The following is a 22,387-nucleotide window of genomic DNA, read 5'->3' on the forward strand; positions in this document are numbered from 1 at the left end:
AAGCAATTTACTGCAGTGACGTAAAAAGGTACAGAGATACCTTGTTCTTATCAAAAGTCCTCTATAGTGAATAAAAATCAGAGCACTGCAAAAAAACGTTAAGTATGCGAGTGATGACGAGGTTCATCATATCTTTAAATATCTTGCATATATAAAGTACAACTTGTTTCACAGACATTTCAAAAAATACACTTAGAGGGTCTTCCCTGAGGATCCAGTGGCTGAGACTCCGTGCTTCCAACGCAGGGAGCTTAGGTTCGACCCCTGGTCAGAGAACTAGATCCCACACGCTGCAGCTGAAGGTCCTGCACGCCGCAGCGAAGATCAAAAATCCCACGTGCTGCAACTGAAACCCGGCGCAGCCAAATAAGTAAATATTTTTAAAAACACGCTTAGAATGTAACCTAAGGGGATTGATGACTTACAGTTCTCATTGCTAGTTCCTGCATATTCGTCTCATGACCAGGTGTTTAACAACCAGTCTGTTCCAATTTGTCGGTATGTCACTAATCACAATTAAAGCTTGACCTTTAGTTATTGGTAGAAAAAGTGTTCCCATTCCAAGAACATGAAACTCAACAAAGAATGAGGTATTCTTCCCCACCCGGAGACTCTTGCTTTCCTGTCAGATCAGTTTATACAGAATATGAACCCTATTTGTTTTCTGGAGCCTGACTTATAGTACCACCCAAGCCCAGGTAGTGGCTTTTGTTAAAGACAAGATCACGGACCATTCAGAGTCTCCTGTTATCCCAGTAGTAAGACTCTTCTATCCAGGGTTCCACCCCTGCTACACCGTGAGCACAGTTGATAGTGGATATTTTTATTCACTCTTAGCAGAGTTGCTCTATTCTGTGGCTTGATATATTGTGTAATAAATGAACAACTGACACCAAGTCATAGTATCAGTTCAGTTCAGTTGCTCAGTCGTGTCCGACTCCTTGCGACCCCATGAACCACAGCACGCCAGGCCTTCCTGTCCATCACCAACTGCCAGAGTCCCCCCAAACCCATGTCCATTAAGTCAGTGATGCCATCCAACTATCTCACCCTCTGTCGTCCCCTTCTCCTCCTGCCCTCAATCTTTCCCAGCTTTGGGGTCTCTTCCAATGAGTCAGCTCTTTGCATCAGGTGACCAAAGTATTGGAGTTTCAGCTTCAGTATCAGTCCTTCCAATGAACACCCAGGACTGATCTCCTTTAGGATAGACTGGTTGGATCGCCTTGCAGTCCAAGGGACTCTCAAGAGTCTTCTCCAACACCACAGTTCAAAAGCATCAATTCTTCTGTGCTCAGCTTTCTTTATAGTCCAACTCTCACATCCATACATGACTACTGGAAAAACAGTTACATTATAGTGAGTGTCAATATTTTTAAATGGTGGGTTAAACTTTGTGTGTGATACTTTAGTATATTTCTGTTTAAGAATTAGATCAAATTTCATGAATTTCACTTTTTGGTACGAAATTATGGTGATTTTGCTGCAGATTGCTGGAATGTAAGATGATAACTTTATTTTTCATGAGCATTTTAGTAAAAGTTCCAGCCAGAGAACTGACTTGCATTGTGATGTGCGAGTCTGTTCGTGGCTGATCACAGAGCTCATCTGCTTGACCCTGAACGGGGCTGTGTTCTGTTTCACCCATAGGCTGGCCATGCTGAGAGAGGCCTCAGATGAAGTTGTGGCCGAGGAAGGGGCTGAAGTGAAATTGGCGGAGGGCAGTCGCTGTGTGGAAGACGTAAGCTCACGCCCACGTGTGCCCGAGATGGACGAGGACACAAGTGGGAAAGAAAGCAGCTGTGCCGATGACCTTGGGAGTCAGCCCCCCGCAGGGACACCGGCCCTGGTGAGTCTTGTCGGCCGTCCCCTGCTAAAGCGGTCTCCTAGAGGCACCACGGCGTCCGAGCTTGTCTCTTGGTGCATAATTCACGTTAGGATTTTTGTGCCAAAGCTGATCAAGATGAGTGATTGTGGGAACAGACCATAAAAAGCATTATAAATGCCTTAACATTTTCAAGTGGGCCCCAAATATTCATCCTCCGCTTAAATTTCATAGAAGAAGATGAACAGTGCTGTTTAGCTCTCTGTGAGTGTTCTATGAATGTTTACTGAAAGCGTTTGCAGGATTTCCTGGAAGACTCCAGGATGCCTGCTTAATTGTTTTACGTTTCATAGATGTTATAAGTCTGTTTCAGTCTCAAACATGAGGTGAGCATGTGAAGCCCGTTTTGGTTAAATGGGGTTCTTACCGAAACCAGTCCCGGAAGGGGCAGGTGCCCTAGTTGGGGTGTGGTTGCCAGGCCCGTTAGCCAGGTGGTTTTGCTGGTGAGTGAGAGATGTGGGGGCCTCCACGGTGCTGGTGCAGTGGTAAAGAATCCGCCTGCAACGCAGGAGACGAGGGTTCGATCCTGGGTCATCCCACGGACAGAGGAGCCTGGCGGACTGCAGTCCATGGGGTCACCAAGAGTCAAACACCACTCAGTGACGGAACAAAGAGACATGTTGAGGCTGCTAGACTACCGTCTCCAAAGGGGGGAAACCATTTTCAAGGTTTGAGGATGCCAACAAATGTGGGAGTTTTAAAAATTCCAATTTATTTCTGATTAAAAACAGTGCTATAGCCTGACCGAAAACTTCATGTGTGTTTGTACATCCGACCCTCTGTGTCCATGGTTTCTGCATCCATGGATTCAACCAACCGTGGATCTGACTCAGCGACCCACAGATAGTAACCGTGGTCCACGAGTGGCTGACCGCGATGATGGGGAACCCCAGATGGGGAGGCAGGCTGTGGGACCTGAGCGTCCACGAAGCTCAGTGTCCTGGAACCCCACCCCCACGGAAACCCATGGTGGCTGTATATATAATTGTGTATTCTATGCAAACCAGAGGTTTAACTAGTGTATTTCCATCTTCCTATGTTTAACTACTTTCATCATTTATTCAGCAAAAAAGCTAACCATAAGGTTGAATAATGTTTAGTGATGGAGCATTCTCAAATCAGACTCTTTGTTGAAGCACATTTACTCCTCTGTAAACTAAGGCTTCATTATTTTAGGGCTGACCTGTTAGAGGGGGGCCCCGGCATTCCATTTATGGGTGACGTTGTTGGACAAATACGATCCTGTGCGCTGAGGGTGACTTCCTAGAAGCTAATAGAAAACCTCCTTTGTGTCTGGAGGAAGGCCCTGGTGCTCCATGCGTCTCTTGTAAGATCAGCTGTTCCTTCCACGCTCAGGAGAGGAGCACCCTTGCTCCCGTCTCGCCGCCCCTGACAGGTCGCCGACCTCTCTTCCAGGTTGATAAAGAGACAAACACCGACGAGGCCAGCGTGGCCGTGCGCCCCAAAGACCGCAGCAGCCTGAGCGCACGCCAGCACACCTTCGTGAGGAGCAGCGTGATCGTGCGCTCGCAGACCTTCTCCCCCGGGGAGCGGAGCCAGTATGTGTGCAGGGTAAGGCTCTGCGGGGTCAGGAGCCTAGGGGTCAGGGGTCTGTGGGGTCAGGGGCCTAAGGGGTCAGGGGCCTAGGGGGTCAGGGGTCTAAGGGGTCAGGGGCCTAGGGTCAGGGGTCTGCAGGGTAAGACTCTGCGGGGTCAGGAGCCTAGGGGTCAGGGGTCTGTGGGGTCAGGAGCCTAGGGGGTCAGGGGTCTGCAGGGTCAGGGTCCTAGGGGTCAGGAGTCTGTGGGGTCAGGGGTCTAAGGGGTCAGGGGCCTAGGGTCAGGGGTCTGCAGGGTCAGGGGTCTGCAGGGTAAGACTCTGCAGGGTCAGGAGCCTAGGGGTCAGGGGTCTGTGGGGTCAGGGGCCTAGGGGGTCAGGGGCCTAGGGGGTCAGGGGTCTGCAGGGTCAGGGGCCTAAGGGGTCAGGGGTCTGTAGGGTCAGGGGTCTTTGAGGTCAGAGGTCTGCGGGGTGACAGCTCACACAGTTTCTGGGGAGCTGCCACACCCACCCCCTGCCCCCAGTGTGGCCCATCAGTGACAATAGACTGGACCATGGGCGTCTTCAAACTCGACTGCAAATACTAATGACTAGAAATGCCAGGAAATATACATAAAGTATCACACACCCAGTCATTCTTTTTAGTTTGGGTTGTGAGATTTTTTCCTTTCCTTCCTTTTCCCACATTTATCATCTCTTCGCTTCTAATGCCTTTGATCTGGCAAATAACTGACCTTAAGGGCCTGGCCGCTCAGTCTGTCTGGACCCCCAGTGTGTATTCAAAACCTTCAGTGACTCGAGAGTTATGGTGGCCGGTGTATTTCAGCAGTGTATCATGCCTGCTTCAGACCACATTGGTCCCGCCGAATTAAAAATAGTGAATTGCATTTCAGAACAAAAATCACCTTCATTGATGCCTCCAAACAGAGTCATAGTTCTGTGGAGAGTATTGTGTGATATATATCAGTTTATCACATTCTAGTTCCATAAGTATTTGATTTATAGTAATTTAGATTTGACATTACAAAGCAGGTTAGAAAATACTTTCAAAATTCTAAATTTATTCATTCAGTTCAACAAACATTTTTATTAAGCACTTGCTATTTATTAAGCATAATTTCAAATACTTGGGATTCATCCACAGACCAGAGATCCAGAGCTCTGCCCTTGCAAGGCTTCCGTTCTTGTGAGTTGAGCCAAACAATAAACATGATGAATAAACTGTGACGTCTCTGGGTGAGGCCCAGCGCTATGGAAAACCGTAGAGCAAGTTAAGAAGGGTTGGGATGTTGAGGATGAGGGTTGCCAAGTGAAGTAGGGCTGAGAACAGACATCCCTGGAAGGAGACGTTTCGGCAGAGACCTGAAGCAAGGGAGGCAGTGGGGGTGGCCCCCCGGGTGAGGGTGTTCTTGACTGTACCCACTGTGACTTCACTCTGATCCTGAGATCTGTCCCTCACACAACTTTTCTTTAAAGAATGGATAATGCATATTAGCTAAAGATTCAAAGGATAATTTTATTTCAAAATGTATGTAATTATCTTAACACATAACTTCTTGTAAGTAAAATCAAAAGGCGATTAAGAAAATTATGTTATCTAAGAAAAGCATCAAACAGGAAAAACTCATTTGAAGAGGATTTTCTTAAAGAAATAAACTGTGGAGAAGGAAATAGCAACCCACTCCAGTATTCTTGCCTGGAGAATCCTACGGACAGAGGAGCCTGGCGGGCTTCAGTCCATGGGGTCGCAAAGAGTCGGACACGACTGAAGCGACTTAGCACACAGGTGATGTCAGTGATTCTCAGAACAGACCTTGAGTTGCAAGGGCATGACCCTCTGTTAAAAGAGAAAAAAGAGACAAACTAGTAACTACCTTCTCTCATGATCAAGTTCTCAATTCCAGACTTCTTCTAGCACTGGGTGATGCACTGATTTCTTTCTTCTTTTTTTTTTTTGTTGCCAGTTAAATCGAAGTGACAGCGACAGTTCAACACTGGCTAAAAAATCACTGTTTGTGAGGAACTCCACCGAACGGCGAAGTTTGAGAGTCAAGAGGGTATGTAGTCCATCGGCAGCATCCCGAGGTCCCAGACCACCCCGAGTTGGGCATGTCAGATGCAGAACCCCAGGGCCTCGGGGCGTCCTTGCTCCATGCCCCTGGGCTGTGGGATGAAGCCAGTGTAATCGTGGAGATACAAACGTCGTGTCTGTTCCGGAGAAGGATGTGCTAGAGACTGCCCATTCATCGCTAGGGTGGAACCTGTGATAGCAAAGGATAGATTCGGTTTGAAGCGTGGGCAGAGAAAAGGCTGCTGGGGGTTGGGGGCGTCTTGGCCACTGGGGGTTGGGGGCACCTGGGCCACCAGTTGCTGGCTCTGGAGCAGCTGTGGGGAGAGTATAACACCTGGTACCTTGTGTGAGAGGCAGACGTCCGGGTAAAGGAGCAGATGGTTTCAGCAGCTTGCTTAGAAAACAGATCTTTTCAGAAGGCTAAGATCAATGTAGATGGAAAAGCTCAGGTCAGGTTTTCTTGGAAGCCAGAGATCTGTGGATAAGAGCACAAGGGCAGCTCTGGGCGAATATTTAAATAAATTAACATGGTTGGAGTGTTCAGAAATTCCTGTTCACTCACCAGCAGCTGAGATGCTAATGGAACGTTTTCGGTAGCTAATCTTTTGTGCTAATTTCTGAAGCTGCTCTCTATCGGGTTAGTCTTGCTCAGTGGGAACGCGGCCTGTGTGAGCTAAGCTCTGCAGTGATGGGCAGGGCTTCCCGCCGGCAGGAGACCCTCCCAGGGTGGTCGGGCGGCCCCAGGTGCAGAGAGAAGAGGGCAGCGGGCTCACTTTGTCGGGAGAACCAGAAAGCCTTCACGGGGAAAGTCTCTGGCCCTCGGACAACAATCTCAAAAGAAGGTGGTGGCTTTGTTGGGGGAACGGGGTGGGATGTTGGGCGCTGTCGGAAGGTGGCCTGACATGGCACAGGGCCCGGAAACACATTCAGAGAAGGAGTGACCCTGCTCGGCCAGAGCGTGGGCCCAGTGGGCCAGAGTGAAGACTGGAGGGCACGGTGAATCATTTGTCTTCACCAGCGACCCGTTTAATGCCTCTGGGCAAAGTGCTGGACGTGTGACTGGGCAGCACTGAGCTTCCTGATTTATTTAGCTTCCTAGTTACTTGACGGACATAAGCACATTTCTTTTTCCAAAAGTAAATATGCAGGCATTTATTTAACCTCAGCATTTTCAGGACATTGTCAAGTGTAGCTGTTTCAAGTTACCAAACTTTATGCTTTAAAAGCACCTCAATTTCCGTCACCTTGAATGAAAATTCTTTTCCAGTCCTTCCTAAGTCCCCTGCGCTTTTTTTAAAAACCTTTTTTATTTTGTGTTGGGGTATAGCCAGTTAACAATGTTGTGGTAGTTTGAAGTGAACTGTGGAGGGACTCATGTATATACATGCATCCATTCTCCTCCAAACTCCCCTCCCATCCAGACTGCCACATAACACTGGCCAGAGGCCCCTTTGCTTAAGAGCAGGTCTTTGTTGGTTTTCCATTTGAAATATCAGGCAACCATGAGTTCATTCTCTAAGTTTGTGAGTCCTTCTGTTCTGTAAGCTCATTTGTATCATTTCTTTTTAGAATCCACATACAAGGGACGTCATACGGTCTATTTTCTTCACTGCCTGACTTTCTTCACGCAGTATGACAGTGTCTGGGTCCATCCATGTTGCTTCAAATGGCATGTTTCATTCTTTTGAATGGCTGAGTAATATTCCACTGTACTAAATGTGCCACGTCTTCTTCAGCCATTCCTCTGTCCACGGACATTTAGGTTGCTAATGTCTCGGCTACTGTAATCAGTGCTGCAATGAACATTAGGGTGCGTATATCCTTTCAGATCATGTTTTTCTCCAGATATATGCCCAGGAGTGGGATTGCAAGGCCCCTGCACTTTTAAAAACACATACTTTTAGAGAATGATAACAGTCTTCAGAAAACTTTTAACCAGAAGTGTCTTATGAATTGAGTGAAGCTGAAAAACAGTAGGGTTACTGATAAACCTTAGTTCCTAGAACTTCTTGGACCGGATAAAGGTTAATCCTGAAACGTCATTCAGGAGCTCATTGTTAATGGCTTTAAAGTGAGCAGGTGGAGTCTGGTAGAGGCGAATGAGAAAGAGTGCTCTGATGTAGGAGTTACAGCCCGAGGCGTGAAGGGAGCCGGAGGGAGCGGGGCGGGCGTCCTGGCTGGGAGGGCGGGGGCCCCACGTGAGTCACAGGTTTGGGGGGCCCGTCGGCTCACCCCTGCCCCGCTCAGCGGCGCCACGCTGAGAGCCGGCGCGGCGGGGTCATGGACACCAGGGAGATGGGCAGAGCTTACACACAACCTCGCCCTCGGTTACACACTCACCAGCAGGCTGTGCATGCAGGATTCTTTAGAAAGCCTCCACCTGCCCGACAGCTGGGAAGGGTTTCTGATCTTGAAACAGTGAGTCATGCAGTCACAGAGGGTGTGTGTCTGGATGATTCTGCTGTTTGTTAGAGTGGAGGTTGAATAAAGGGAAAGCTAATAAGATGCTGAAGCTCCAGTACTCTGGCCACCTGATTCGAAGAGCAGACTCATTAGAAAAGACCCTGATGCTGGGAAAGTAGAAGGCAGGAGAAGGGGATGACAGAGGATGAGATGGTTGGACGGCATCACCGACTCAGTGGACATGAATCTGAGCAAACTCTGAGAGGTAGAGAAGGACAGGGAAGCCTGGCGTGCTGCCGTCCATGGGGTCCCAGAGTCAGACACCGGCGAGCAGCTGAGCAGCAACAGTAGTAAGAACAGCAGAGAACGTTCCAGCAGGATCCACTGGGCGGAGAAGGGGAATCGGAGGAGACAATGAGCGCTATTCAGGTCTGGGCCACGGCCCTGAAACGAGAAGAGGGACGGACAGACCTCTCCCTCCCGTCTGTCATGAGCACTGTCGTCCTGCCAGTCCTCCTGGCCGGGATACCTGTCAAGCCTGAGTCCTTCTCTCTTGTATCAGGTGGTACCCGTTTTCATGAGTAGTAATCCCTTTTTTCCATCCCCACTGCCAACAGTCTCGGCAGGAAACACCCTTCTCATCTCCCTCCACGCCAGCAGTCCTGCCCACCCTGTCTGAACACCTTTCCTCGCGCGGGTGTGACCCAGCCCCGAGCATCCCTCCCTGCCTTGCCTTCCTTCCTGTGATACTGTCTCACGGTTTTCTGTTGCTTATTGTCTTGTGAAAGTCACTCGTGTTCAACTTTTTGCGACCCCGTGGACTATACAGTCCATGGAATTCTCCAGGCCAGAATACTGGAGTGGGTAGCCGTTCCCTTCCCCAGGGGATCTTCCCAACCCAAGAATCAAACCAGGCTCTCCTGCATTGCAGGCGGATTCTTTACCAACTGATCTATCAGGGCAGCCCTATTTCTATGGTTTTCTATTGTTTACTGTCTCATATTGAGAGGGTAACAGGCAGGAAAGCCAGGGGTCTCCAAAAGCTTCCCCCAAAACTCAAGTTCTCAAGTCTGGAGTCAGTGTCTGTCCCAAGACATAGATTATATCTCTTCAAGTAAGCTCATAAAGTAAAGTTAATCCCATAAAGGCTTCTGTGTACTTTTTGGATCCTCTCAATAGTCTCGACCGCGATTGGTACTGTTTGAACTTCTACCGAGACTGAGGCAAGCCCTCCTGGAAGGGTGCCCTGACTCGGCCTGTTCAGTAGGGAGCCCCGGATACAGGAGCAAAGTGAGAGGACAGGAGGGAGCTGAAGGTTTCACACCCAAATCTGTACCCTTAGGACACAAGTCTGGCACGTCTCAAAGAGAGATAAAGAGCAACACATATAGCACTTCTACCCATTTCTCTTGTTTTCTACGGAACCGGTCTAGTTGTGAAACAGTATTGTAATTAAGAAACCCTTCAACAGGCCAGCGTTCCCCATCTTTCAAAGGATACCATGGCCATTCAGTGTCACAGAAGAAGATCAGCCATGTTTTTTTAAACTCTGGGGATCAAAAAGATAAATAAATAAATAAACTCTGGGGATCAAACCTGTCCCAGCTTATTTTTTTAAAAAATACATTTTAAAGGAGTGGTTCTGGAACTGCTAGCTCCCATCTGTGAGAAAAAGCAGCATCCACGGCTGTGGCTTTTTTCATCCAGAAGCGTCCTTCCCTGCTCTAGATGGGCGTGTAGACAGACTCTCAGCCAAAGCTTTCCTTCCCTGGTTCGACTTAGCCTGTCCCTTACGGACACAGGCGTCTTACTCGTCCCTGCCGGTTCTATCACCGAGGCGGGGTGGAGACGCACCAGAGGCAGACCTGATGGCATCCCAGACTGACTTAGTTCCATACCACCAAGACCTTGGTGTGATTTGCCCTCTTCTCTGATGCCACCCGGGGTGGAGCAGAGTAGTTTTCCCAGAACATTTGCCAAGCTAGGACTCCTGGGGGAGCATCCGTCTTTATGTGCCTGCGCACTCCTAAGTACAGTCCTGACCGCAGTAGAAGCAGAGGGTCATAAAGGGACGAACGACAACCAAGATGTCCCTTGTGAGTGTCACCACGCCAGAATATGTGACAGCAAAAGAGGTGGTGGAGGGCTGGCCAGCGAGGAGAGGGTGATTTCGTCCTCACGCTATTAGGGCCAGTCCTTCCAGTTCATTTCCACAGATTCCACAAGAGGAGTGTCTGGGGAGTCGAGACAGAAGCTACCAGAGAGCCTCCTCTGGTCCCGAGAGCCAGTGCTGCCGAAGGAAGAAGCCCGCTGCACTTCCAGTCTGCCCAGATCCTGCGGTTCCCGAGCTGTGGCCTCGGAAACCTCACAGTCACCAACGGTGCGCCTGTCCACACAGATAGGAGACACAGCCGTGGCAGACTCGCTGTCAGGTCGCTGGCCCCTGAGGCCGGCAGCCAGGAGAGCGACCTCGAGCCTGAGAGACGTTCCTGGAGCTGGAGCTCCGCCTCACCCCCAGACGTGCTCCTGTAACCTTCGGCTCCTGCAAGGCTAGGCGCTGCCATGACTACCAAGCTTGGGGTCTAAGTAACAGTACATAGTAATGGCATGAATCACAATCCATTGAAAGTCTGTGATCCAACAGATTATGTTAGTAGTTCTAATTCCCCACGCAATTACGAAATGGTCAGAGAGACCAGGAAAAGGTGACTGAGGAAGGAAAGTTCAGTATGCACGTTTTGCATCTCTGGCCGCTCCCCTAGCCGGGACCTCGGGTGTCTCTTGGCGTTGGCAGGTCGGCATAAACCCCCGACAAGGCTCCCCTTTTGGAGGCTGCCTTCAGTCATTACGAGGCACCGCAAAACCACAGAGCAGGGCTCATCACTTGCTTCGCGCAGGGCGTGTCCTTCATTCACACAAGCACGCCGGAGAGTTGGTAAAGTGGAAAATGTGCATACTGAGAAAGCAGAGAGGCTAGAGTGTGTTCTTCCCTTGTTCTGAAGATCCCGGACGAGCCCCCAAGATGATAGCAGAATGATGTCTGATTCGTGATCTCCAAAGAAGATTTAACTCCGGGACCAGGGACCAGGCTTGATCACTCAAGAGCTTATGTATATCAGAGTTTTATTAAAGTATAAAAAAAGACACAGAAAGCTTCTGACACAGACATCAGAAGGGAGATGGAGAGTGCCCCTCTCCCTAATGTCAGCAAGGGAGTTACGTACTTTTTAAATTAGTTATTATAGTAAATCAAAAGAATGTCTCAAGGTTATAAAGATCTTACTAGACCCACTCCCATAATTTACATTTTAAGATGACAGTATTAGCCAGAAGGTTTTCAGGAAGGAGAAACTGTCTTCAAGCAGGATACATTGTTATATAATCCTACTTCCCTGGTGGCTCAGACGGTAAAGCATCTGCCTACAATGCGGGAGACCCAGGTTCAATCCCTGGGTTGGGAAGATCTGGAGAAGGAAATGGCACCCACTCCAGTATTCTTGCCTAGAGAATCCCATGGACAGAGAAGCCTGGTAGGCTGCAGTCCATGGGGTCGCAAAGAGTCGGACACGACTGAGCGACTTAATTTCATTCATAGAGTTTAAACTGAGTTGTTTGTTGTGTAATCATCAGTTTCAGGCTTAAAGGAAAAACATTTTATGTGACTAAGACTAAGGAGTGTGGGGCGGGAGAGATGTTTGTTTTTCCTCCTCCTTGAGAGTTCCAGGCCCCTCTCTCCACTCAGAGCCCCAGACCCCTTTCTCCTCCTCAGGGACCCCGGACTTCTTTCAGCCTGCCTAGAAATTGACTCTCTCAACGTCATCCTCTAAACCAATTCTTCGAGGTCAGAAATCACGTCTTCTCCTCCTAGTGTTTTGCCTCCAGACCCCCAGTGGATACTTATTCATACACAGCCAGTGATTATTTGTTGATAAGTGGATAAGCTTGGCCCCAGAAGGAACACAGTGACTCAGGCGAGAGTGGGTGTCGGATGATGGGACGTGAGGAACGAACCGGAGTCAGAGGACATTGGTTAGAGGTGGGCGACCGGACCCCAGCTCTGCTGAGCCGCAGGTACAGAAGTGATGGGTGAAGCCGTGCACTGCGGGGACACAGATGCGGGCCTGACTCGGAGTCAGTTCCTCGCGATGTGTCTGCGGTCCGCAGAGGGCAGCTCTGGGCATAAACTGGTCAGGCTGAGGAAGGCTGCACCCTGGTAACAACTCCAGAGACGCTCTGCGGTTCAGGGCAGTACAGGCTCGTTCGCCTTGGCCGCGTGTGTTCCGAGGTGGCGGTGCCTCGTTCCTGTCTCCCTGGGGACCAGGCCACCACCCCTTGGCCCTCAGCGGCCAACGCAGGAGCCCGGGCGCCCTCCCGTCCGGGGACCGCCGCTGCAGCGGGGCTCTCATGTCGTGCTCTAACCCCGCAGGCGGTGTGCCAGCCGGTCCTCCGGAGGGCAGCGCCCGAGTGCCCCGTGCGGACCTCCCTGGACCTGGAGCTGGACCTGCAGGCCTCCCTGACCCGGCAGAGCCGCCTCAACGACGAGCTGCAGGCCCTCAGGGGCCTGAGGCAGAGGCTCGAGGAACTGAAGGCCCAGGGCGAGACGGACCTGCCGCCGGGCGTGCTGGACGACGAGCGCTTCCAGAAGCTCCTGAGGCAGGCGGGGAAGCAGGTACGCGGCGCCCCAAAGCGTCTCCCGGCGGAAGGTGCCAGCCTGCACCCCCGCCCCGCTCAGGTCCTCACCCCAGCACGTCTGCTCCCATCACGTCTCCTCCTGCCCGACGGCAGCTGTGGCATCAGACCGTAGAGAGGAAAGAGCCACAGCACACGGCGCGTCTGTGGCCTTTGGAGAAGGGTCTGACCCCCCGAGTACAGGTGCCTTTTCATCTGTGCGGTTACCAGCTCTGTGTTCAGGCAGCTCATTGAGTCATGAGCTTTTCTTTCCCGTCTCTGAGGTTTGCTGTCCCGCTAGAGACTGTCCACTATGCGCCTTGCATTCTGACCACGGAGGTCGGTGAGAACCACTGGCTTCTCCCCTGCTTGCTCTCCTGCTTGCAGCCCCACGTCCACTCCTTACACACTCGGGGACACCGCGGTGCACACTCGAACATGCACACACACTCCTGCCCCTTCACGTCCACCTATCCCCTGCAGTTGGCGATTTGTGGGGTTTTCGGCACTGTGGCTGTAAAGTGCCTAGCAGTGAGTGAAGAGCCTGCCAGTTGTCATAAAAGATGCGGCTCCCAGGGAAGCCGGTTGCAGAGCCCAGGTTGGCCTTCCTCATCGGGTCACACGCGTTACCTTCCTCCTTTGTGGTGGGAAGTCTGTTTTGCAGCTCAGAATAAAAAGGGAATCAGAGTCAGTGTCGTCGTGCGTCGTACAAGCCCCTTAGGAGGCAGAGCGAGGAGCCGGGACTAGATCAGCGCGGATCACGTTCCCGCTCCGCCCGGCTCTTCAACGTGACCCGGACTAAATCACCGGACCTCCGCGTGGGGCAGGCTCCTACCCAGCACACTGAAGGTTAATCACACTCTCCTGAAGGTGAAAGTCGCTCAGTCGTGTCCGACTCTTTGCGACCGCATGGATATACAGTCCAGGGAATTCTCCAGGCCAGAACACTAGTGGGTAGCCTTTCCCTTCTCCAGGGGATCTTCCTGACCCAGGAATCGAACCGGGGTCTCCTGTATTGCAGGCGGATTCTTCACCAGCTGAGCTATGAGGAAAGCCCACCCTCTCCTGAAACCCGGAGCCTAACACTGGCTTCCCAGATTTCAATCACAGTTCACCTGTGGACGTGAACACTCCTGTACATTTGGGGCACCTTTCTCATTTCAGTAGCATTTCCAAAGAACAAACTCCTAGTCCTACGATTGCTGTCTGTATCAGCTTGGCTGTAAACCAGAGACCTTGTCCTGTCTCTTAAGCCTGAAGATCTTATTCTTTGACTCTAAAGTGTATAGCTGCCTGCGTTAATAACAGGAGCCCTGAAGGGTCCCATTGATGGGAGGGCCCATCAGCTCGCTGCAGGCAGCGCCATCAACAAAGCCAATTTCCCGCCTGTCTCCTAGTGCCGACTGCCTAGCTCTGGCCTGGGCGGATCTCTCCTGTAAGACTCTTAATTTCCTCGCCCATTTCCTTTACTACCCTCGCTGCCCCCACCGTGACCAGTGGTCTCCACGAAGCAGGACCACACTTAAATCCCGCTGCTGGAGCACCCACTTGGGAGGCCATGGGTGCCCAAGCGAGCTTGTGTCCCCAGCCCCCCGGCTCAAGTGACCCCTCCCGACATACACTCTCCTCCTGCCACAGCCCAGCTCACAGCTCGTCCTCTTGGCAGCTGGAGGCTCTGTGGAAACTTAGGGGTCAGGGCTTCCCCCGCCCTCTCCCCGGGGTGCGTGCAGCCTGGTGGGTGAGAAGGGCATCACCTTGTAAAAGCTCGCTGAGCCACACGCCCCGTGTGTACTTTTCTGGCACAGGATGTCAGTTTTATATCAATAAACAACTTTTAAAAGGCGTGGGACAGAAAGAAAAGGTGAATAAGAGATTGAAAGTGTATTCACCAAAATGTTAACGGTAGATACTTCTTGAACATGGTGCTATAAGTAGTTTTTAATTCTTTTTTTGAGAGAGAGTTACTAGGAATTCTAGAGGTAACAAAATGATCCCATATTGCCTGTATCAAAAGATGTTTTTTTTAATGAGTTAAAGCTCCCCCTTGCCCTGACCCAGTGGCTGCTCCCCATGGTGGGCGCGAGGTGGGCTCATGGGTGTCGTCCCCTCCCCCCCGACGTGGAGAAAGCACCCGTGGCCTGCGCTGCCCGGCCCCCCTCCTGATGTCAGGGAGCCCCGGCATCTCCTGGGCCTGAGAGCGCGCCTCGGGAGCCTCCGAGTAACATCCCAGGGCCCCTGTGCTTCCGTCTCCCCGCCAGGCCGAGCAGTCCAAAGAGGAGCAGAAGCAGGACCTGAACGCGGAGAAGCTGATGCGGCAGGTGTCCAAGGACGTGTGCCGGCTCCGCGAGCAGAGCCGCAAGGTGCCCCGGCAGGTGCAGTCCTTCCGGTGAGCGTGAGCGCAGGGGGCCCGGGGGCCCTGGGACCCGGGAAGGGGCGGGGGGCCGGGGGGAGTGGACAGAGTGGGGGGAGTGGACGGAGGGGCGGTGGGGGGCGGGCGGGAGCTGGGCGATGTGACTTCTGCTCTTGGACGCACCAGTCTAACCATTCCAGCAGGGCAGCTCAGGGAACCACGGCCAGTAGGCAGGCGGAGATAAAAATCTGGAGCCAGGATTAAGGGTCAGGTGGGAGATAAAAATGCAAGCCTGCATCCCACGTATAGGAGTTCCCCAACTGGATGTGGGTCTGACATCCCAGGACGGGTGAGAAGGTGACCAGGAGAGGGGATGGTTGGGGTGTCGGAAGGGCTGGTGGAGAGCTAGAAGGGAGGGGGGCATGGTCCTGGTCTAGGGGCACGGTGAAGGATGTCAAACCCAACAGTAAGAAGAGGATTGACATTCCCTGAACAGGAGGCCCCGTGGCCAAGGACACTTTTGGGGGGTGGGGGGCATGCACAGAAGAGGTGTGGCTTTATTAGTTGTGGGGGGTGTGTGTGCATGTGTGAGGGGCGGTGTGCGTGCATGTGTGGTGTAGAGGAGGCTGTAGGGAGCTCCTGGTGGAAGGGGAGAAACCCGAGGAGCGTGTTTGATGGCAGAGGCAGGGGTGGGCGTGGAAGGGCTGGGCGGGAAGGGACGCGGTTTGGTGCCAGAGGGTGAAGTGGGAGGTCAAGGTCGCCTGAGTGAGTCCAGGGGTGGAGAGAGGGGACGGGGGCATCGTGGGCTCAGACTCTTTTTAGTGTGCTGGCCTGAAGAGTCAGCGTTTTCCTGTCTCCATTCAGCTCAGAGTCACTCTTGGAACTTGCAGAGGATGCTGCTTGCGGTGGGGGTTGTGGAAGTGCAGGGTGGCGAGAGGAACCTTCTCATGCCTTTGGTGCTGTGGTCACTTTGAGAGTAAGAAACACAGTCCAGTGGGGACGTCATCCGACCCCAGCTGTTACTAAACCCAAAACAAGTTGTAAACAGTCCCGAGTCCCTTAGCATCCAGACCCACGCACATCACCAGGCAGGTGATGCAGACGGGGGAGGTGGGCCGGGATAAGGCATCTGCCCCGGAGGCCTCCAGGCCCGGGTCCCTGCACGGCCCTGGGGATGCTCCCTGAGCTGCTGTCTCACCTGGAATCGAAGGCAGAAATCAGGAATTTGATGTGACCTATCTCAAGTGGAGACCCTGACAACTAATTTGGGTGTTTAAAAAGCACTGTGTAAGCCAAAGACATTCGTTTTTTGGGGAGTATCAAAGCAGAGGTCCCAGTATTGAGTTCTGTCTTCAGTGACATCATGACCACTTTCACCTGCCTGTTCAACTCTTCATTTTATCTCAGGGGATTGAACAAATGGATGGGACTCTGTGCCACAAAAATAGCTCTCCTTCCAGTTTCCCCGGGGGTTTTCATGCTTCCCTCCTTCTCTCTCTCTCTCCTTAGACTTGGAGCTTCTCCCCTCAGTCCTTGCATCTTCACCCTCGTCCTCAACCATCTAATCTTTATCCCTCCTTACGGCGCCCCGTGTGGGGACCCCGTCAGCGAACTGTGTTCCACGTGAAGACTTTGTAGAGGATAGGCATATTGCTCCTGCCTTGGGTGGTGCTGCAACCCTAAAAGCTTATTTCTTTAACACTCTGCTGACCTCTGAAGACCATCCCACCCCCTTGTTTCTCATTTTGTGCCTCTGAGGTTGTTTGCACCATACTCGCCCCCACCCAAGTCGGGATTTGGGTGGATCTGCCTTTATGATGGTCAGGCTCCATCTCTTCTCCCATCTCATCCTGGTACCCAAAGCTCATTAAGTTGCCCCGACCTTAGCATGGTATTGAGTTTGAAGAATTTTCCCAGGAGCATCTACTTTTCTGTAAGGATTCTGGCCTCTGGAATTCTCTGCCACCTGGTCGAGAAACACGCAGGCCTAGACTGACACCCCGCCCCCCTGATGATTTAAAAACCGAGGTTGGAAACGCTGGAAGGGACCTCACTGCCTCTGTCCACAGAGTTGCCGCTATCCCTCGGGTCCTTCGGAAAAAGGGGAAGGCAGTCTTCATTTTAAATGGAGTTCTAGCTAAGGACAAAAGCTCCCATCCAGGCCTGTGGAGACACTGGTGTTCTTGGGACTGTTTCTATTGGGCATGGAGCATTTTCAGCATCTTTTTAAGCTGGTGTGTTTCTCACCCCTGGTTCCAGGGAGAAGATTGCCTACTTCACCAGAGCGAAGATAACCATCCCGTCCCTGCCCGCTGATGACGTGTGACCACATCACCGACGAGCTCGTGTTTTTCACCTCTTCATTTCTTAGGGAGGGCAAAAGACTGAACATGCGTCTTGTTCGGGATTTTGTTTTGTAATATAACCGTCAACTCTTAAAGAGCTTTTATTTCACATCAGATTTTCAAACATGTTAATTTGTAAAGTACCTTGAATATAATTCTAATTTGTTTAAAAAAAGAGAAAAAAAAATCAGATAACCAAAACGGATCACCCGGTACCCAAATGTACAGTATCGCCAGTGGGCTTTATTTTGTAGAAATGGAATAGAGGCAGGACCCCACGTGTATCCCGTTGAACCGACTGTTGAGAAATAACTTGGTTTAGCAGAAGGCGGTTTTCGCGTTTCCTTTGTCCTCCTATGAGCAACCATGAGGCTGGCAGCAGGGACCCTGGGTGCCGGAGGGCGGTTTCTTCCACGGGAGCAGGAGCCTCAGCGCAGGGTCCCCGGTCCACGTGGGACAGAGGGCGCATTCATCTCCATCACCTCTGTCGGAACACCGTGTCCTGAGAACAGCTTCCTTCTTGTCCTTTTCTACGTGTCTAAAGAAAATAAAAACAAAATGCTGAGTATGAGAAGGTAAGGATGCAAAGGAGCCATTCTCCCGGCGACACTTCACTTCTCGTGACGTGTGACTTTAAAGGCAGGGAGACGAAAGGGGAAGAAGGCCAATTCGCCTCCAACACAACAGAATCAGCACGTCAGCGAGCAGCCGCTGCTTCTCAGTTGGCGTGAGTGTAAGTGTTCACACCTGAGTGTCCGGCGTGCACCAGGCGGGTTGGGTGCTCGGCGTGAGGGTGGTACCCGGTGGACGAAGGTGGGGGCCCGGGGCTCGGAGGACCGGCAGTGCCAGCGATGCAGGCGGAGACGCGTCAGCCGCATGTGGTGCGACCAGGCGCAGAGGAAGGGGTGTCTTGACTGAATCGGGGTTGCCAAATACTTCAGTAAACCGATTTCTTCTAACCTTTACTAGAAGTTACTTTGCAGCTGTCATTTTTAGGGAATCCTGTCTATAGCTTGTGGTAAGCAGTTAGGACGCAAAGAGAAGAGAGTGCCTGGGGAGATGATTAAATTGAAGTAAAGTCTGAGTCACTTGTTTAAAAAATATATATATTCCAGACGAACAAGATGGAAACCAACTAAAGTTCCCTCCAGTGGAGAATTTTAGCTTGCCCAACTCAAGCACTTCTTAAAAGAAACAAATCCCCAGGATAGCCCTGCCTGCATACAAGGCTTTTAAAATAAACAGTTATTGTGCAAGTTAAGCCATGCTTGCTACCCGGTCTGTAATACTGGAAGGGGCAGTGTTAGGCTCACCTAAGATGAGCCACCTTAGGTAGCAAGTGAAATCAATTTTTTTTTTAAGAGATGAAAAAATCATCTTAAAGGAATGGGTCCCATAAAAAAAGAAACATGAGTTCTATTCCTAAGCTAGAATCCTCATTGGTAAGAATTTATATTTGAAAGCAATTACACATGTTTTGGAAAGTTCATTTTTCAGAATCAGAATTCAAATCAAGCCATTTCTGAGCCTAGAACTTGTAATGACTTTTCCTAAGTGTCCCCACCATTTATGTACAAAAGTCTCTGAAGTTATAACTGGACGTGACACTACTTTGAACAAAAACCAGCCTCGTGAATTGACTGAGCACAGTCCTTGCAGGCGGCCCAGTTCATCCTGTTAGGTGACCTAGGAGAACTGGAAAAAGAGCTCTGGTCCTCCTTGTCAAGGTCAAATGTGAAAAACAGAAGTTTATTTAATGTAGAGTTAAATGAAGGTCAGCTGTCTTCAGCTTCTCAGTTTGACCATGAAAATGTTTATAGGATTATGTGTGGTTGTACCGTACGATTTTATTTTCTTCATTTATTTATTTACGGTCTTATTTATGTTCTGTTTAATATATAGTTTGGTTCTGGCCATCTTAAATGTTTGACATAGAAGAGGCTATATTGGAATATTTACAGCTTTATAAATTCCATCAGATTAGCTGTTAACTTTTTGTACTACGCAAGAGTTTCAGACAAGCATAAAAGAATAAAACCTGTCTCAGGCCGGTAGTTAGCAGTTGTATGCAAGATGCTTTGGTTTTATTTTACAGCATTTGCTCATTTCTAACGTGAGAGGCAAACTTATTTTAATATAATCCTTTTTCACACTTTAAAAATCAGCAATAGCGTTATGTATTTATAGGCAGCTTTTAACAATCCTGTTGTATTTGTACTAACCCAAATGATTCACAGTGACAAAACATTTTAATAACTTGATCACAAAACCATCTGGACAACATGAATTTTAATATTATAAATACTATTTTTTAAAGGTAGAATTTATTCTTCACAGGGTAAAAAGAATGTAATATTTAGTTCTCAAGTTTGAATTATCAGTATGTTATTACAATTTTGTATATCAGAATCTAAGTGTTACAGGTACAAAAAGAATATTGCTAGCCAAATGAACAAAGTTTAGCTGAATCTCTGTAGCATGCAAATCAAATAAATTTAAAATCTTTTTTGGTATTACTTTATATTGTATTAAATATCAAAAGCTCAGGACTGAAACTAAATATTTAATCAGGTTAAATTCTGAATATGTTTCTGTTTTAATTTGTCTTGTTTGTAAAAGTATGCAAATACATCACATAGATTAACTCTGGTTTCTGCACTTTTCATGTGTTCGTGGGTGGAAAAAAAATTCAGTGTTTTTCTTTTTTTTTTTAAAACAAAGATACATATTGCCTAATACTTTATTTCAGTGTCTTTATTGTTCACTTAATTTCCCTGACTGGCACAAACACAAAAGTTTACTCAAACTATGTACCAAACAAATAGAAAATCTTTCACGAAGAATTCCTCAAGCCCACGGCTTGTTGTGAATAGCTCTTGGCTGGACCATATATATCACTGATTCTTTTAAAAGGGGCCCAGGGAGGGAGGCGGTGCTCTGCCCACACCCCCCAGTCCTAGCCCCCAGCACCCCTGTGGCTGCTCCTTCTACCCCAGGACCCAGGGCACAGAAGCAGAAGCACATCTGTGTGGTAGATTTTTACATGAATCTTTAAAACCCCAGACTGCCCTCTGCTTCAGACAGTCTCCAAAGAGGCTCTGAGCTCTGTAGTTCAAAAGGAGATGGTGTGTCCCCCATAGGCACCTCTCACGCTCTCAGACAACCAGCGATTCTCTTAGTATAATCAAACTGCCAGACTTTTGTTGTTTAGTCGCTAAGTTGCGTCCGACTCTGCCACCCCATGGACTGTAGCCTGCCGGGCTCCTCTGTCCATGAGATTTCCCAGGCAGGGTAAGTGGACTGGGTTGCCTTTTCCTCCTCCAGGGGATCTTCCCAACCCAAGGATCAAACCCTTGCAATTCTTTACCACTGAGCCACCAGGGAAACCAGACTTTCAGTTTCAGTATAACATGATTTTAAACACTTAAAAGAAGTCAGTGGTTATCAGTAACATTTTCATTTGCCGAGTGATTTTATCTCTATGAATAACAACTTCAAAAGATGTGTAGGTGCTAATATAATGTTTTATTGACCAGTTCTGTGCAGTCACTGAATCCATTTTAAAATTGAGAAAACCCATCCCCAGTAATGAGTTTGATGACTATTAAGTCTTGAATGGTTTTGGTCTCAGAGTGGAAGAAAGTCGTTTACCACCTTAGAAAGAAATGACAGTTTCAGAAACAACAGAGGAAAATGCATTTTAGAAAACGGAAAGCATAGTGAATGGGTGACTGTGTAACCAGGAAGTCCTACCAAATCATCCGAGGAGGAGACACCGCAGACCCCTTCTGGGTTAGAGTTTCAGCTGAGTGGTTTTCATCTCCAGATGTAGTCGGTGAGGCTGAGTTTCTGCCACTGCGTAGTGGCCGGAAGCCAGGGGAGCCTGGGTCCCGCAGGCAGCCCAGTTCAGCAGACACCCTCCCAGCAGGAGAGAAAATCCAGCAAACCAGCCGATAAAGAGGGCCTCTCCAAACTCCCACCTGGGCACAATCTCGGGGATGCTCTCGTCCCAGAACTCCTGGACTGTCACGTGGGCCACCCAAGAGACGGGAACGAGGGCTGTGACGCCAGCTGTCCAGAACAGAATTCCTCCCAGGATCAACAGCCGCTTCTTGACGTCCCGCTGTGTCTCTCCAATCCTCAAGCAGTCCAGGCCAAAGCCCGACACCAGCAGGCCCAGGAGCCCCAGCCCATTCGAGAGGAACATTAAAACCCTGGAGATCCTGAGCTCAGCAGGCAAACCCAGGAAAGACTCGAAGTCCTTGCACTGCATCCCCACTTCCTCCTGGACGACACAGGCTTGCCAGAGCCCCATGGTCCAGTTTTCCATTTCATTTAAGTCCAGGTTGAAATTCTTCCATTGCGGCAGGTAGTTTGTAAGACAGGATAAAACCCATCCCAGCAAGGATAGTGAAATTCCAGCTAGTTGTGCCACCGCTCTAAACACTAAAGCCATCATAAAATCCTGCGGCCTTAGCCAGGCTCACCCCTGTCTTTCAGTGGCTGTGAAAAGAAGTGTGACACTTGTATTAATATTATCACTTGCAGAGCTCAAAACTATTTTTTCATTGTGTATATAGGAGGATTCTTGCCAGAGTTGCTATTGTTTGATTCTGTGTTGAATAGATTTCAGAAAAGGATAGGGAAATAATTCTGCAAACCAGTCATGCCAAGGTGTGGCCAAGATCATGTTCACATCCTATGGACTGCATTTCATAGTATGCAGTTTGTCCCCAGAATAACATGAACTGGTAATAATCCTCTCATTGTGAATGTATAAATGGTTCTCGTGTTGTTCTCAAACTTTCTGATAAGTCAAAGAATTAAGAAGTCTCCAAGCAAAATGTTTAATTGACAGTTTGGTTCAAGTCCTGCTGCATTTTATCTAATTGCACCTGTCACATTTTCTTCTTTTCAAAGGTCTCATATTTCAGTACGCCTGTTGTGGTAAGTGTTATTGGCTTTAAAAATAGGTTCAGCACAAGTATTTCTTAACCAAATCAATCACAGAAATTTCTTCTGTAGGCTTTAAATCAGACTTTGTTTTCTAATCGCTTAGGCTACATATACCCCATAACATATGAAACCATTCTGAACTAAGTATCAGGTCTGTT

The 22,387-nt window shown here is 49.6% G+C and overlaps 2 protein-coding genes and 1 non-coding gene across 4 annotated transcripts in view; 2 read left to right on the forward strand and 1 right to left on the reverse strand.

Annotated features, from left to right (window-relative positions):
* Positions 1 to 20,011, forward strand: part of WWC2 (WW and C2 domain containing 2) — a 145,716-nt gene extending 125,705 nt beyond the window's left edge. For both annotated transcript variants that reach the window (XM_065946625.1, XM_065946627.1), the window contains 6 exons: positions 1,648 to 1,846; positions 3,299 to 3,454; positions 5,401 to 5,493; positions 12,337 to 12,579; positions 14,837 to 14,964; positions 17,188 to 20,011. In XM_065946625.1, coding sequence (XP_065802697.1) covers positions 1,648 to 1,846; positions 3,299 to 3,454; positions 5,401 to 5,493; positions 12,337 to 12,579; positions 14,837 to 14,964; positions 17,188 to 17,254 — 886 coding nt within the window. In that variant the 3' untranslated portion in view covers positions 17,255 to 20,011. The remainder of the gene's footprint in view (positions 1 to 1,647; positions 1,847 to 3,298; positions 3,455 to 5,400; positions 5,494 to 12,336; positions 12,580 to 14,836; positions 14,965 to 17,187) is intronic.
* Positions 11,300 to 11,371, forward strand: TRNAC-ACA (transfer RNA cysteine (anticodon ACA)). Its single transcript has one exon. It is a non-coding gene; the product is annotated as a tRNA-Cys (tRNA).
* A 1,055-nt stretch (positions 20,012 to 21,066) lies between the features above and the next one.
* On the reverse strand, positions 21,067 to 21,729 carry LOC136176370 (claudin-22-like). The gene has a single exon (XM_065946529.1). It carries the CDS (start codon positions 21,727 to 21,729, stop codon positions 21,067 to 21,069), a length of 663 nt encoding a protein of 220 aa, XP_065802601.1.
* Between the last annotated feature and the right edge of the window lie 658 nt (positions 21,730 to 22,387).

This window comes from Muntiacus reevesi, chromosome 10 (assembly GCF_963930625.1).
Source record: "Muntiacus reevesi chromosome 10, mMunRee1.1, whole genome shotgun sequence".
Lineage (NCBI taxonomy): Eukaryota > Metazoa > Chordata > Mammalia > Artiodactyla > Cervidae > Muntiacus > Muntiacus reevesi.